At 35.7% G+C, this 17,233-nt stretch overlaps 1 protein-coding gene across 1 annotated transcript in view; it reads left to right on the top strand.

Moving 5' to 3' along the window:
* AEBP2 (AE binding protein 2) overlaps window positions 1-17,233 on the top strand; it is a 53,827-nt gene that overhangs the window by 20,333 nt on the left and 16,261 nt on the right. The window contains exons 3-4 of the mRNA XM_050913340.1: window positions 2,644-2,751; window positions 11,278-11,464. Of these exons, the coding sequence (XP_050769297.1) occupies window positions 2,644-2,751; window positions 11,278-11,464 (295 nt within the window). The remainder of the gene's footprint in view (window positions 1-2,643; window positions 2,752-11,277; window positions 11,465-17,233) is intronic.

The following is a 17,233-nucleotide window of genomic DNA, read 5'->3' as shown; positions in this document are numbered from 1 at the left end:
TATACCTTCAATATAATTGCATCTAGTTTGTTTTTTTTTTTAAATTGAGGTGTATATATAATCATGTATATTTCAGTCTAATCCCTGGTCAAATGATGCCATTTCCGTTAGTCTCACAATTTTAATGTTTCAAAACATCTTCCAGTAGGGTAACTTCAACTCTGTACTTAACTACTTGTCCCTCCCCAGCCTCCAAAACTACTTTTGATGCCTGGAATATGTCATGTAAACTACCTTTACATCAAACACAAGCAATCTGCCTGCTTTCGACACTGTATGTTGTAGCTCTTTAATTTCTTGGAGAGCTAATATCAAACCTTAACCTAGAATAGTCATTATCTTCTGACTTTTTGCCCTCTCACTTCTCCCGAAGTAAAATGTTAGGCCATTATACTTTATCTTGAGTGAATAAGAGACTTAATGCTAATTTGCATTACTTTGAATAATTTACTCTGTAATTCTGTCGCTGAGACAGGCGTGACTCTGGTTGTATTTAGCTAATGTTTTTTGGTATGATTGAACTTTCAGCTTCGTATTTGGTGACTTTTTTCAGTCCAAGCTTTAAGCAGAATCATCCATCCAGTGAGCTGGCTTTTTAGCCACCTGTGAGATGATTTCTGTAGTTCTGTTCATAGGTTTATAAAAGTGATATATGAATCCTGGATGAAACAATGAAATGGATGAGTTGTATCGGTATCCTGCATCTCTGGGGATCTTTGTTATCCCATCCATGACCCCTTTTCATTTCTTAAAAAGGAACTGGAAGATTTTTCAGGGTTGGGGGTTTTTTTTGCATTGTATTTCTGTTCACTTACATTCCATGTGACATGATTTGTGGATGTTTTTATTTAGAAAATGTTAGACTGTATTTGTCTGTCTGAAAGAGAAGGTTGTTGGAAGCACCAAGTGTTTAATAACCGTTGCATTCAGTTCACACTTTTTAATCCCCCTACTCGAGTTGGTTTATTTTTTGAAAAGTTCTTCAGCTTGATGCTATGGAAGGGGACTGATCCTGGCTGTTTTGTTTCAAGGATTTGTCTGCCACCTGCTGGTGAGGTGTTTAAGTGGTGTTAGAAATTATATTCTTGTGGTTTTGATTGGATTTCAGATATTACTTAACTACCGTGACTATAAATTTGAAGAAAAGTGGGGGTAGTAACTGCTTATTGAGAACTTAAAAGCAATGTGATAAGCATCCTTGTATGGTAAAATGTGTATTTTCAAGCTAATACTGAGATAATGGCTCCAAACCAAACCAGATAGATCCTTGAGGAACACAGGAAACTTTTTGACAAAATAGTTTTACTTCCCCAAAATTTTTTTCAGAAATATTTTGGATTCAGCCTTTTGACAAGGGTTTGCAAGAAGCCTTGCCTGGACCTCTGGTGGGTGGTTGTAAAACCAAGTGCTTGTTTTTTGGAGGGATTGCATTTCCACAATCTGTAACTTCATAGTAATACTCCTTTGCTGAGTGTCCTGCAGTCTGCAGTTGCTGATGGAAATATTGGGACAGTTACGGAGCTGTTGCAGAGCCAGGAATCTCGGAAATTCCAGTTCTGTGGCTTCAGGGGGATCTCAAAACTGAGGAGCGGCAGACACCAAAGGTTTAGGGCGTTGAGCCTTATGTGTCTGGATCAGTCATACAGACATCCGGGGTTTTCCAGCTTTGTATTAGTAAGCTGGGTTATCTATATATTATACAGCAAGTACGTAGCACTCCTGTGGCTGCTCTTTTGTTTTGAGAATACGGTCTTTTGAAGACTGAGCTTTTTAATCTCCAGAAGAGAACAAGAAACTCAAATCCAATTAGTTTCCTGCAGTTCTGAAAACCTGTATTATGGACAGTGCTATTCCTGGGTACTGTATTTTGCTGCTACAAATTAGGGCTATACCTCCCTTCACACACAGACCTGTTAGGGAAATTCTAATGAAAGGCAAGTTCATTGAGTTTTTTATTCTCTCGATTATAGATAGACACAATGAGAGGAGAGAGGAAAGCAGCATGAGTAAGTTCTGCTCCCCTTAATGCACTATTGTGCATGTGACTAGTCTGCACACTGCAATCACAAAACACCCATAGATTTTGAGTCCTATGAGAAATTCTAACTTTCTTCATCAGGAATTGAGTGTAAGACCCTAACTAGAGGTATCCACTATTCCATAATATAAAACTCTGGTATCTAAACAACTATATTATAATTAAGAGTTTTTACTTTTTCATGCTCAAAGAATAAAATTATTAATTGCTTATGAGAGTAAATGATTTTATTTCTATATCTGCTACCCAGAAAATGTAAATTTGTCATTTAAAAATGTTCTGTCTCAATATCTGGTGGATACAGATATTGAGTGCAAACACAAACTCTTTACAGTGGATGCTGTGGCTCTCAATTGTGTTTATCTCCAGGAGCATCTGTTTTTTGATATTTTATTCCAATGACCTGCATTTTTGAATACTTGGGGTTGTAATTATTCTTTCTTTGGTGAGATATGAGAAGTGTGTTGCAAAATAAATGGTTATTGTTCAAAATTCTTTGAAGTACTTTGTATTGTGAAAACAGGCTTCTTTGCTAATCTGATTTTTTTTTTTTTTTTACTGTTTTCTTTGACTTGTGTAAACTTACCACATTTTTACTCTATTAGGTGTTTGTTTGCTTGTGGAAAGGTTGCAAAGTATATAATACACCTTCAACAAGTCAAAGTTGGTTGCAGAGGCATATGCTGACACACAGTGGGGACAAACCTTTCAAGGTAAGGTTCCTTGTAAGATTATATCATCCCTTATTTTAAGAGCAATCCTATTTATTTTTCCTCATACAATATATTAATTGAAAAATGCCATCACAGGAGGATTTCTTAAAAAGTGTCCAGTGAGCTGAGCCATCGTCTTTGCAATAATAGTGCCCAAAGGTCCTGTTCTGTTACGAAAACAGGTGAAGATACCGTTACTGCTTCTCTGTCCCTGTTTTAATCTGTAAATGGTAGGCGAGTGTAAAACTAAATAGTGCTGAAGTTCAGGTTTTTTGTACCTTTTCCAGTTGAGCTGCTTACACTGTAACAGTGAGATATTTTGCCTCATGCTTTACACTTCCACGTGAAACTTCGGATCATGCCTAATGGTGCACGTTCTGTGCTTGAATAAGAGCTGGTTTTGTTAACAAAATTCAGTTGAAACACAGTCAGTGACTGTTTATGGTTAACCTATCTGAGAATAATAAAGAAGTCAGGAATGCAGGACCATTGAGCTGACTGTATTTCCTGCATAGTATTTTCTAACTTTCTCTTTCTTTCTCCCCCTAATCTGTACCTGCAATTCTAGGTATAGTAGTGTTTATCATTCCCATATCCACCAATCCGTTATTAATGAGTTGCTTCATCCTCTTATGGATACAGTTGGGGCAGTTCATAGCTGTCAGTCCTGGATCACTTGATGGTAAGTCCCACCCACACTACTTCAGACTGAAGTTCTCCTTCCATGTAGGATATGCAAATGAATTAGGGGTTTTTTTAAGTTTAGATAGCATTTTATGCCTTCTTCTCCCCAACCCCACCAAGTTTTAGTCACTGTTTCCCCACTTCCCTCTCCTCTCTCTCTTCTCAGGTAATATCTTCTGGGTTTTGGGTTTTTTTATTTATTTTAAGGCAACTTTGTTACTAAAAAGTACTTTTCTGTTACAGTGATGTCTTCCAGAAGTTACTTCTTCTGCATAGCTTATAACAGTAATTATGCCAGAAAACAAAACTAAGCTCAAAACTTAGAGAGTAAAAGTAGTGCATTGCACCTGAAAAAGTTTTTTTAGTAAAGGTTAGATTCCCCCCCCCCCCCCATACTGAACTATGTGTAGTTTAGTCTGAAAATTTCTGACTGAGAGAGTGAATAACAACAGGAAACTTGCTCGTGAGGTTATCGTACCATTTGTTCGAAGGATTAAGTTTAGCATGCTCTTGGAAGCATAGCATAAGCATCATAGATCCCTGAAAGTTTGCAGGTATGATTGTTCCAGCAACTGATCTAATCTTAAGTGCTAATCCCTGAATAAAATAAAAAAAACCCCAGTCATCAGAGGAAACTTGTACCTTAGGTCTTCTCATTTTGGATTTAAATATTTTATATACCTTAAAGTATAATGGCAAGCTTTGGTCTTGCAGGAAAGTCTTTCAGTAGGGTAATTTGTATACTTATTTGGTCTAGATCAAAGAAACTCAATTTTGGAGACATTGGGTTTAAAAGAGGTGGGCATAGCTCAGAAATATCAGTAGTAGTTTTGAGTCTGTCAGAGTTACCTAGCAAAGTCAGTAAAAGTTGGTATGCCATTTTTTTGGCTAGGCTGGTTACAGCTAGAGCCCTAAAATTTAAAACAATTAGTTCTGATAATAATCATGTTGTGTTAAATATGTGTTATTTCACCAGCTGATTTTCTGTACTTTCTGGTCATACTAAGGGAAAGAACAAAACACAGGCTAGGATTGCAGTAGTTAATCATCGTGGCTCAATGTGTGTCACTTCAGCATTTTTTCCTACTGTTGTCTTTAGTCCCTCTGTTTGTTTTTTATCTCTGTATTTCTCAATCTGTTCCTGGGGGCTTTGAATGGAGGATAATTGTGGTCTGAGTAGAATTTTGTAACATCTTTTGTTCCCCTGTCATTTATGCTGAATATAGGCTTCAGGGCTCACATGAGGTAGCCAAGTGTGTAAGTGTCTGTGATAGCAACCTATTAATTAACTAGCCCCTTTTCCTCGCTTGCTTCTTTTCTTTTACAAGCTTTTGAAATCTACTGTCTGATACAAAAACACTTAAAGTGTTGGATATTAGTCCTGATTGGTCCAAGAACAGCCATTACTAATTGTTTTACAGCAGTCATTCAAAAACGGAGCAAATGTTTCTGTTTGGTGCGTTTAGCTGTTCTTATAAATCTTAATTGCTCACCTTTTAGGAAAAGGCAAATTTTTTCGAGTCAGAGTTGGATTAAGGACCTCTTAATCTTGATGATTACTGCAGACAATTATATCTCCCAAAACCTAAATTACAAATGAAATTTCTGTTGCCTCATGAGAAATATACTTGAGTTCTAGCATAAAAGGAAGGAATCTGTCATTTTAGAGAACTTGCTGAAAATACCTAGTCATTCAGTGTTTTATTTAAAAAATAATTAAATGAATGTCAGGATTTTTGAGGAAAGCCATAAAGGACAGTAATGAAAATAGTATAGCTGTGTGCTGTTGTCTGAAGAACTGCTGTTCAGGATGTTTTTAAGAAAAGTAAAGAATGTTAGCTAGGAAAGTGACAATTAAAAGCATGGAAAATTTACTTTTGTAAAGGTAAAAGAACACTATAATCATATAATGACCAGAGGAGAGTAATAAATATATGGCAGGTTGCTATATTCGTATATTTCTAGTCAAAATAAGAGACAAAAGTAGTTTTTTAAATTGAAAGGCAATTGGGGACTGTCTCAGGCATAAAGCTCTCCTTCACATTAGAACTGCTCTTTTGAAGGATATGTCCCTGTCCTGTCACCCTTTTGCTTGCAAGTGGACTCATTTTATGTAGTTGCCCATTTGGGGTTTAATTATCTGTTTTTATGATACGCATAGTGTTGTTCTTTGATTAAAAGCTGTATCCAGCTGTGAATGAGCTGCTGTGCTTTCATATTAAAAGGTCTTTGTGGGTTTACCTGCCCTTTCCATGCATTCATATAAACTATGTGACTGTGTAGTTCATTTGTCACAGAAATGAACCCACTTCTAAATTACAAAGGCAAAGTGTTTCATGTTTTCGTAAGTTTCTCCTGTTTTTTCTGTTTGTGTGGTTTAGTGTGTCCCCCTGCGCGTTAATATTGCAATACCTGTGTCACAGAAAAGGTAAATTTCCTTATGCATACCTATTTTTGAGACCTTTGTTATGCTAGCTCCATTTTTATATGGGGCAATTTCCTGGTGCTGTATATCCAGCTCGTAAGGAGACATTTTATAGCTGAGTCATCTGCTGAACTAAGGAGAAGAGGAAAAAAAAAAACCAAACCCCTAGATCTTTGGGCAGAATTCAGGACCTCAGTTCCCCTTTAGTCATCATATTGCTTTTCTGTTTATTCCCTCCCTTTTTTCCTAAGTTTTTGATACTGATGGCCTTGGATTTCACGTGGAACAAATGGATGGATTTTTTTACTTGTTTTTTTGAGGCCATCATCGCTAAGGTTTTTTTACTGATAAAGTGTCTTTTCCTAAGGCACCCACCAATCCCTCCACCAAAGAAAAAGTGTCTGTTAAATGAGACATAGTTACTATTGCAGCTAGTTCTCAGTCTGTAGTCAAATATGATTTCTGCAAAGCAGCGTGCTTTTCCAATCCTAGTTTTGGTAAGCTCTGTTTCCTAGATTTGTTTTTCTTGTCAAGAGGAACAAACAAACAAACTGGTCTTACAGAACATGTTCCTGATTGAGAACTTACCAGCCTTCTTTGGCCCACTGTTAGGTATTTTTGAAATTATGCTGCTCCTCTTAATACCTGAAGTTCATTGTTCTTGTGCTGTGTTGCTGGAAGTTTTCTCTTTGCTTATGGCAGTCTGATTTTAGCCATCCTTTTTTTTTTTTTTTTTTGTCATTGTAGACATTCATTTAGTATAGGTATTCTCAGAGCATGTAATTGTTTCTCTGAAGACATTTAGTAAGTTCATGTTTGTGTATGATTTTACATGCAGAGTTGAGAGAGAAAAACTAAACATACTTTTTTAGTTCTGTTATTACATAATTTTTGCAGCTTTTTAGAAACTGGTGGGATGTTGTAGAGTATCATCAACATGTAGTGGTGGTCCTGTTGAGGGTTCAGCAAGTTAAAAACTTTCAGGCTTTCAGAACATGTAGGATCTAGAAGAATAATCTGAGTTAGAAAACTGGTGTCGGTAACTGTCTTTGGCAAGCTGAGAAAAAGTGAATTAAGAAATTCTATCTTACTTGTCCTAAACTTGGCTGTTACAAATAATAAGTATTTGAATAGTTAATGTGCTGTGACAACCTGCATTTTCCAGCATGGTTTCTGGTAGTCCAAAAAAAAAAAAAAAAAAAAAATCAAAGTACTACTCTCCATGCCTTATTACTGTACAAAGCATTGAAGGTTACTTGAAGACATATCAAATGAACTCTTAAAATGTAGTCTAGGTGACCAAATCCAAGATGTTAGGCACAATGAAAGGACAACTGGTAGAGAGAGCACAAAACAGTGGGAGATTTTATGCAAAATAATTGCACATAGCAATCTTCTGTAAATATAAGACTGCATGTGGGTATGCTACCAACTGCTTTCACATACTGATTCCAGTGGGTATGCGCTTAATGTTTAATATCAGTAATGCAAGCTTTGCTCATGTGGGGTAAATTCTTTCAATAACAACGAATGACAGTACACAGGTTCATTGGAGGCTTTCATCCTTTGTTTAAAAGGGAGGAAGAAAGTAATAATAAAAATGAAATTTGGTGCTCATTCTACCACCTGTAACTTCCAGAATTCATTAAGGGGTGACTGCATTTGGTATAACTCTCAGTAGAGTAACACTTGTTGAAATGTAGAAAACACAGCGCAACTTCAGTCCTCATTCGGAATTCATGTCTGTTACTCTCTTGGCAGAATATCTTCAGTCCATTAGAACATTGCAGATGCACGTGGAAAATATAAAGGCATTCTGCCTGAACACTTAGATGTTGAGACAATAAGAAGGTTTATCCAGAAGTCTAAAATATTGCTGTTAGATTTATTGGAAAAATTACACATTGATTAGTCTAAAAAGGAGATTTGGTTATTTTGAATTTAGAAAAAACCCTGTATTGCTACATACTTTTGTATCCTGTTTGTTAAAGTCACAGGTCATTACTGCCCATTAATAATGGTGGGTATGGGTACACTGGAGAAATTAAATTTCTTACGTGTTGACTTATTTTCTCTTGAAGTAACATATCCACCAATCCGGACCCAATCTATCATATTTAAAATTGAATGCAAAATTTTGAGATTTAGGTTTTGGGGGAAAAAGGAAGAGATTGGTTTAAAGTTGTGCGTAATAGTTGAGTTTGATTTATTAGAAGCCCTCTAGATCTGTATAATTATCTGGTGGGAAGCTGATTTGGTGTGACTTACCGTCCAGAGATCCTGAAGTGACAGCCTGAACTGCTCCTTTATCTTTGGAGAGAAGAGACTTTACCCATTAGTAATGGATTGCTGGATATATTATTTTAGAGAAAAAAAAGAAAAAAGCAGGTAAGATTTTTCTCCTCTTCTACTATTTCCTGTCTACTACAAAGGCATTCTGTGTCATCTTTGATATATCAGCTGTTGATTATTTGATGACATGATCAGGTAGTCTCAAACTACACAATATCTGAATGTAATGATTTCTGCAAATATTTCATACTGTGGCTGCAGACTATAAATAGGCTTTCTGGAGAAAGATAACTTCTAGTTTCAAGTTGCATATGTTGAAGATTTAAGGATGCTGGTTTGGGGCTTTTGAAAGTAAAACTTGGGTAGAGGAAGAAAAGTAAGTGGTAGCTTCTGGAGATAATATGTATAGAATATCTGTGATTGTTTTCTTTGTATACAACTAGACGAAAGTCAAATTATGACATTGTGAGTCAAACTGCAGTTTGTCATAAAACAATGTTTCCCATCTGACAAGAAATACAATTAAGTCTTATTAACTTGTGTTTTAAAAAGTTTTAGAAATGTGCCTGACAAAGTTTGTGTTGTTTTCAGAAGGTGTTGCCTTTTGATATTATACTTCAGTAAACTTGGAATATGGTAATACATGTACTGTACCAAGACTTTAGGTTATCTTTGACTTCTAGCAGGCATTGGCAAGACTGAAATTTTAATTTCTCAGTGTGACTGAACTTCAGGGTATGGGGGTTTTTTTTGCACTTTTTTTTTTCTGTCAGTGTTTGTAGGATCAGAAAGACGTAGAAGGTGAAGCCAGGAGCACCTTAATGAAAGTTAAACCTAAGTTTAGATTTAGTTGCTTAGTTTAGTTTCATGAAACTGCTTTTATGGGCAAGACAGCTATTTCAAGGACTTAAAAACTGGAAAATAAAAAATTGTTTGAACTAATGCATGCATGTACTTTGCCTGTATCTATTGATTGTGAGTTTGATCATCTTTAATACAACTAAGTTGGTCAGGTTCAAGGTCAGGTTGGATGGGGCTTTGAGCAACCTAATCTAGTAGAAGTTGTCCCTACCCACAGTAGGGGGGTTGGAAGTGGATGATCTTTAAAGGTCCCTTCCAACCCAAACCATTCTATGATTCTGTAAGTGTCAATTTTAATTTTCAATATTAATTTCAAGTCATAAATATTGCATTGAGGTTACCGTAGTGTAAATGAGATCAAGATCTTGAGTGTTTTGAATTTCATAGATGTGCTGGGATTTCTTACATTATAAGTCACTACAATACAAGTGTACAATATTGCTGTTGTTTGAACATAGGAAATTATAGGGCAAGGTAAAAAGGCATAGGTAGGTATTTGGTGAAAAACTTCACAATTCTTAAGATACTTATTAGTGGTGGAACAGGGAAGAATAAATACAGTGTGAAGGATCCTAAAGCTCTTTGTCAGGGAATTATATGTTTGTGGTTAGCTCAGTACTTAGAAAACTTTCCCTAACTTCCTCTTTTTTTCCCCTTAAAAAAAAAAAAGGGCAAATAAAGATGTGAAAAATGTCCTCCTATTTTTTGTATTTTATTGTCTTGAAATATACATACATATTTTTAGTCCTATAGCAAGTATTAAGTCCTTGGGGATAACACAAGTTTTTCTTTTCGTGGACACTATATTGTTTTATGATGATCATGGAAAAACATTTTCTAGGTCTGAGGCAGAAACAGACTTTTCAGTTCTGCAGCCACAGTTGGAAAACAACACAGTTGGATTTTAGGGACAAAACATGCTGAGTGGCATTCTACTGTTTTCTTGTCTTTCAATCAAATGTGCAGGCTTGGGGCAGATTACTGTAAGAGTTTGCAAATTCATCCTTAGTATTCAGAGAAAACTTAGCACTATGTACATAGGTGCAGCATTACTTATTCCCAAACTCTTGTTGGAGCTGCCTCATCAGTTTGCTGTGAAGGGAAGTGCTAGAGAAGAGAGGTACGGATGGAAGAGCTGAGAAAGAGGGGAAGGAGGAGGAGGAGCAGAACAGATGTGGAAGAAGAACTTTCCGATGGTTTAGAGTGGTGATGGGTTTTTTGCTACTGGCTGATCAACTCATTTGCCCTACTACTATTCTCTGGATCAGAAGAAAAATCGATCATGTGGGTACAGCATTCATTGCAGCCAATGATGGATTGCATATCTTAAAATCACTTTTCTATTACCCTTGTAAGCTCAGAGCACAAGAGAAAAGGTTTGTGCCTCCCTCCCCAACAGCATAATTTAAATACTCATTTTGCAAATGAAATAATTGTAAATATAAACCAAATACTTAAAAAAATACCAATAATTATTGCAGCCAGTACTAGCTTAGTTGCACATATCTTGCAGTTTCTGTGTTTCTGCTTAATTATTGTTGGATCTTTTCTTATTTTTCTGTTTGAGAAAGAGAGGCCATTTTCTTTAAATAAGAACTTTCTTAAATACTTCTGAAGTAATAGTAGCATCCCAAAGTAAATGTATAAATAATTGTTATTACAACTTTCGAGTTACTGAAGTTAAGTTTTAGACAGAACTGTGAGATAACTGTTTATTCACTTTGTATAGCATTTACAAAAACTGTTAAGCTGTTTCAAATTTAATGGGAGTAAGGATGTATTTTTTTTTACTTCTGCCTTGTCACAAGAAAGGAGGATGTTAGAGAATGTTACTGTTATCAAATGCAGAAGATTGGGGAGCTGTTGAGAAATATAGCATAACAGTGCAGTATTTTGAAAGACAAGGGGATGTTGGTCTGTTAAGGAGAAAGTTCTTCAGAAGCATTTATTTTCTGTGGGAAGAGTTTGTCAGTGCATTGTTTGAGATTGGTTTTATGCTATACAGTATTATAGAATATAATAAAGCATAGAAAAAATTATTATACCATGGAATAATTATTGAGAGTTAAAGTTCAGATAGAACTTTATTTCAGATTATGTTTCTGTTTTTCTTTTTAAGAATTGCATGGTCATTAAGAATTTGTCTTCCTTCTATTGTGTTGGAGGTTGAGCCAGAAAAGTCAAACTGAAAGATCTATCAAAATCCTGTGAGTGAGTGCCGTATAGCACAGTGATACAGTTGTTCTGGTTTTTTTTCTCATTAGTGTGTAGTTGGTGGGTGCAATGCCAGCTTTGCATCTCAGGGAGGACTTGCCCGTCATGTGCCCACACACTTCAGCCAGCAGAACTCTTCAAAAGTTGCCAGCCAGCCAAAGGCCAAAGAGGAATCTCCATCTAAAGCTGGAATGAATAAAAGAAGAAAGTTAAAGAACAAGAGACGACGATCATTACGTAAGTATTTCCAGAAGTAGAAGTTCTTGCAAGTTTTGTCTTAGATAGGAAGTTCCTCTTCAATGTGGTTGTTTCTCTGCAGATGTGGGTCTGGTAGGGTTGATGATCTTTAGCATTGTAGTGTTGGCATCCCTTGTGATGGGAGGAAAACAATTCCAGATTCTGTTTGTGTTCCTTTTTAGGGTAAAGCATCTATATGTTCAGTAGAAAAGATCAGTTTTCTGTGAGCAACAGTTTGACTTTACAATTTAAAGATGCTTTTCATTTTAGAGTCACTTTTTGTTTACTGACTGTATTACTGTTGGAAAAGATTCTGTTTAGTCATGATGAGATCTGAAGTGCAGTACTACAGCCAGAGATGGCAAATTCATATAAATTAGAGATAAGTGCATATTATATAAGCTCTCTTTCGAGCACAACATTTCATTAGCTTAATGACAGTTTTATGAGCATATCCAAGATCTAATTTTGGGCAGATTTGACTTGCTATGTTTTTTAATCTTTCTCCGCACAGTTGATGTTCATTAATTTTAGATGAACCAATGTGCTGAGAAGTGTGATTTATCATTTAAAGTGAGAATTGTTTCCTCTAGCAAGTAATAATCACTTACCCAGTACCTTTTCTAGTACATTTTGATCCATTTGTTTGATTCCTGAGTTGTCCTAGCATCAGACTAATAACCATGTCAAATTTATTTAGAGATTCTAATATACAGAAATGGTTAGGAGAGACTAGGCAATTGTTAAAAAATTTAACTTTGTTTTATAATTGCTTCGGATGCAACTCTCCAGTACTGAACTGATTATTTACTAATTTTAAACTGTTACTGTGACAGTTGCATTTTAGAGTAGACACATGTAAAAACCCATTTAGATTTTTTTCCTGCTGGTGTGTCAACAGCTGAAGGAAAAAATTCCATTAATTTTTACCTGTGGTGTAAAGTCAACCTTACAGTATTGGAGAGAAACTCAAGATACCTTTTCTATGAACCACTGGACCTGTTACATCTCATACTGTCCACAGAAATGGAGCTCTGTTCATCAGCAGGCAATTATTTCAGTCCCGTCTCCTGGCTGGCAGTAGAATTTTAGTGATTGTGTGGCAGAGAACTTGTGTTACTTCACTGAGTCAGGAATTACAGTCTTATTTTTCCAGAACTCTTCTGTGGCAGAATGCTTCGCTGCATTGTCCTGGTTTCAGCTGGGATAGAGTTAATTTTCTTCCTAGTAGCTGGTATAGTGTTATGTTTTGGATTTAGTGTGAGAATAATGTTGATAACATACTGACGTTTTAGTTGTTGCGAAGTAGCACTTATCCTAAGTCAAGGATTGTTCAGCTTCTCATGTCCAGCCAGCAGGAAGGCTGCAAGGACACAAGAAGTTGGGAGGGGACGCAGCCAGGACAGCTGACCCAAACTGGCCAAAGGAGTATTCCATACCATATGATGTCATGCCCAGTATATAAACTGGGGGGAGTTGGCTGGGAGGGATGGATCGCTGCTCAGGAACTAACTGGGCATTGGTCAGCGAGTGGTGAGCAATTGCACTGTGCATCACTTGTTTTGTATATTCTAATTCTTTTAGTAGTAGTATTGTCATTTTTTTATTATTATTATAATTTTTCTTCCTTTCTGTCCTATTAAACTGTCTTTATCTCAACCCATGCGTGGTGTTTGGTTTTGTTTGGGTTTTTTTTTTCCCCAATTCTCTCCCCCATCCCAGTGGGTGCGGGGAGTGAGTGAGGAGCTGTGTGGTTCTTAGTTGCCAGCTGGGGTTAAACCACAACAGTATTGATCTTTCTGTTCCTGTGAAGAAGTACAGTTACCAATTATTCAAATAGTACTGCAACAGGGGATGCACATACTAGTGGTCTTAGGTGATTACTCTATATCACATGATTGTGATTAATACCTTACCTGTGTTTTAAGCAACTTAAATTTATGAAGCAGTGGTCATGTTTCTGCCTTGAATGTAAAGAAGCCTGTCCTGGAAAGTTACTGTATCACCTAGAATTCTGAAAAGTTTATTTCCTGTGTCTTTCTTCCACACTGTGTGACAATTATGCAGTTCAGTGCTAGAAGAGCTACTGTTAACTTTAGTTATGGTGATTTTTTTTCTTTTGCCTCTTTTTTTTTTTTTTTTGGGGGGGGGGAAATGCTTGGGTATTCTTAAAATATATGTGAGCAAATTATATCATAAAACACATCTTAAAAGTGTAAACTTGAAGAATTCCTCTATTTTGATACTGATTCAACATTCAAAGAAGGTAGAAAGCTACTTCCGTTCTTTTCAGAATTTGACTTTCAAAGAGCTTTCCCTGTCGCTCTAGCAATCTATGTAAATGAGAAGGTTCAAGAAGGGAAGGCTGATCAATGAAGGGTTATGTGGTCACTTTGCAGTATCCTTTTAGTTCATGTTAGATGTAATGAAAGAGAGACTGACTTGAAATAGCTGCAGGTTCCTGAAGGATTAACTTGATTTGTTGACTGTGTTACTCAAACAAAACATAGATGTCTAAGACTGGTCACTTCAAAATTTTCACTTTCAGAGATTCCTGAGTTGCATCTTAGCTTGCTTCTCCATATTGATTTTGTTAGGTGGCTGATTTAATGCATCTTTCCCCCCCCAAGTATATGCAGAAGTAGTTTTTCAGGTTGGCATTTTGTTAGTAATTGATGAACATTATTGACTTACAGGTTTCAAATCAGAGCTTCATAGTTAAAACTTGAAATTTTCCTCTAAGATATTCTAGTCGTAATAAGAATTTACTTCAGAATTCTTGAATGAATCTATGGCAAAGAACGTAAGTAGTAAATGTTATGGGAATGTTAAAGACCAGATTGTAGTACGTGAATGGTCTGCTGTCTTGATCAAGTGTTGCGCAGGAAGAAAAATGACAGCTGCTTGAGCAATTTTTTATCTTCTTGCCTCTTGAGACAACTGGAATGCTGGCTGTAGAGTTTTGCCTTAAGGCAAAAATCATCTCTAACTGAGCTGGGAACTGACTAATGTATTTCTCCAGAGGGTGTGTGCCCCAGAAATGTATCCAAATTTGATGGCATTTTCTGAAAATGCTAAGTATTGGTAGCTTTTCTTTAAAACTTTGTGTGGGTTATTGTTGATTAGGTGAACTTGACAAAGGGCTGATACAATTTTGCTTGTCTTTCTGTTTCTTAGCTTAGTTTTACTTTTAGTTAAAGAATGAAGTGTGCAAGTTTGTGTATTTTGTCTTTACAAGAACAATGGGGGAGGCAAGGACCCTTTTCTAAGAAGCCAAAGTAACAAAATAACAGCATTAAGTATTTTCAGTCTAGAGTATATAAAGCTAGGAACATAGATTTATATTTAGATATTTTAAAAGTGTCCAAAAGGAGAGGTGTTGAACATATGTACCGGGTTCTTTGCAAGTTGGGTTACAAGAAGTTAGAACAAATGGGTGTAAAGCAAGATGCTATTTGATAGTGTACAATTTGTTTAAATTACTCATGAATAATCATTTGACAAAGAATTACAGTTTTGCATCACAAAACAATTTTTTTCCTGAAAAAAAGTTGTCAACATGTTCTTTCTACCTCCTCATGGTTTGATTAGACACTGGCTTTTTTGCAAGGTGTAAGTGGCTTACTAAATATTTATTGGCAATTGATTGCTAATACATGCTGCTATTGAAGCATCCTCGTGTATAAATTCTTAATAGTTTAAATATAGCAAATCAATAAATTTACTTCCTCTGTGTTTGTATCTGAAGGTTAACACTCTTCCGAGAGACATTAATGCATAAATAGAAAAAGGAGACTTTACTGTGGCTTTATACATGACGAGAACATGATATTCTAACTTCAACTATAAAGAGAATCCTTACTGTTACTTGATTTTTTTTCTTTCTTTCGTAACATCTTGCCATTCTTAAACGGTTTTGCATTTCTTTTTTCCTGTCTGTACACAGTATGTGTTAAGTTTGGAAATCAGTACTTTTATGATGAAAGCATGTTTTACTATAGATACCCTTATAGCTGGTTACATTAGTGGTGCTATAGAGACCGTCTGATTTGTCATATAAATCTTCACGTTGCAGAATAACTCAGGATTACAGTCAGTAGCTTTCTTTGTCTCTGGATAGCCATATACACATTCACTGCTCCATGTAATCTGTCATTTAGAGGTATGGAGCCAAACATATTGAAAGTGTGTATCTCTAAAATAGGTCATAGTATTGCTATTCTGAAGCTACCTCAAAGAATTTTGCAGAACCTAAGATTATGTTTACAATATTGTCACTTGCTTTTCCAATAGCAAAGACGACACTGTAGTTATTAACAAGCATGATAATTGGGTTCACTGGAGAAATGTCAGCGAGATAAGGAAACTTACTGTTCATGGAATTTACAGTAAGACTATGTTAGTTACATAAGACTTGGAATTTCATTTAGTAGGCTACTGGTATGAAGATTTTAATTTATTTGACTTAAGTAATTGATGTGTACTTGGGACTTGTATTAAGCAGGAAGGGAGATACCTTACTCTGAAAATAATATTGAGGGAATAGATTTAAGATACATGGAAGATACAGCATTAACACTCAATAAGGAATAAATAAAACTATTCATATGCCTTTGATGAATTGTGCCCTTTCTTCTGCATCTGTTGAATGTTATCCAATGGTAAATCCTGAAGAAATTTGCTGTATGAAACCAAAAGCAAAAATTTGGGGTTGTCTTTCCCTTTCTACCCTCTCTTCCTTTCTCCCTCATATTTATTTATGAAATATTTATATGCTTGCATCACTGACCACCTGCAGCATGAGCTGTGGTTCTATGTTACCACTTACAGCAAGAAAACATTTCAGTGAGATGATTGCCTAATTGGCAGTATCTGACTGAGATAGTGAGGACAGAACATAATGTACAGATGAATGCTTAACAACAATTAGTCCCAGGAGTGTAGCAAATACTAGCTTTAAGTGGAATTTGTAGTTTGTTTTGAAATAATGGATAGATAATCTTGGTGAAAAGGAATATAGAAGTTGTTTTAAATGAAGACAACAGAACTTTTGAATCACTATTTTTGCAGATTACAGGATGATATATAGTTAATAATGTAATATCAACTCCTATTCTTAGTTTTAATTTCAGTGTGTTATAAAAAGAATTACTGCTCTCAAGGCTTAAAAAAATCTGAATACTTTCATTCATACTTTCTTTGCTCATGTAATTTTACTACTGTACTATATGGTATATTTTTAAAAATTTGTGTGAAGTATTTCTAAAATTATGCAAATATATGCCTAGTAGCAGTTATTTTTTAGTTAAAGTACTTTTAGTGTAGAATTGGTAGACATTCTTTACACTCCAAATCAGAATTCAAGATTTTTTTACTGTTCAAGAAACACTTAACTATAAAAGTCCTTTTCGAAAAGGAAAAGGGCTTTATTAGTGCCTGCTGGTTTTAGACTACTTGTAAAATATCAGATGGATGTTAATTGCACTTTACTCATTATAAATTGAAGTGTAGTATGTGATGCAGTTGGTGCTTCTTGGCTACAAAATAGTCTGTTTACTAATAATCAAAGAACGTGGAATGACAACTTGTACATAGAAAGGAGCATGTCTAGCAGTGTGGAGTTTTTCACGTGACTATTCAGCATTATTACTCCTTAGAGATCAAAAATTTCTTGACGAGCTAGTATTTTCTGTATGTTCACAATAATTCTTACTTAATCCTTTGCTTTGTGTTCCACTGCAGTACCAGGCAGTTTTGTTTTCAGTGCCA

Source organism: Gymnogyps californianus, chromosome 1, assembly GCF_018139145.2.
Source record: "Gymnogyps californianus isolate 813 chromosome 1, ASM1813914v2, whole genome shotgun sequence".
Taxonomy (NCBI): domain Eukaryota; kingdom Metazoa; phylum Chordata; class Aves; order Accipitriformes; family Cathartidae; genus Gymnogyps; species Gymnogyps californianus.
The sequence above is the reverse complement of the archived record's forward strand: the minus strand, read 5'-3'. Positions and strand labels throughout refer to the sequence as shown.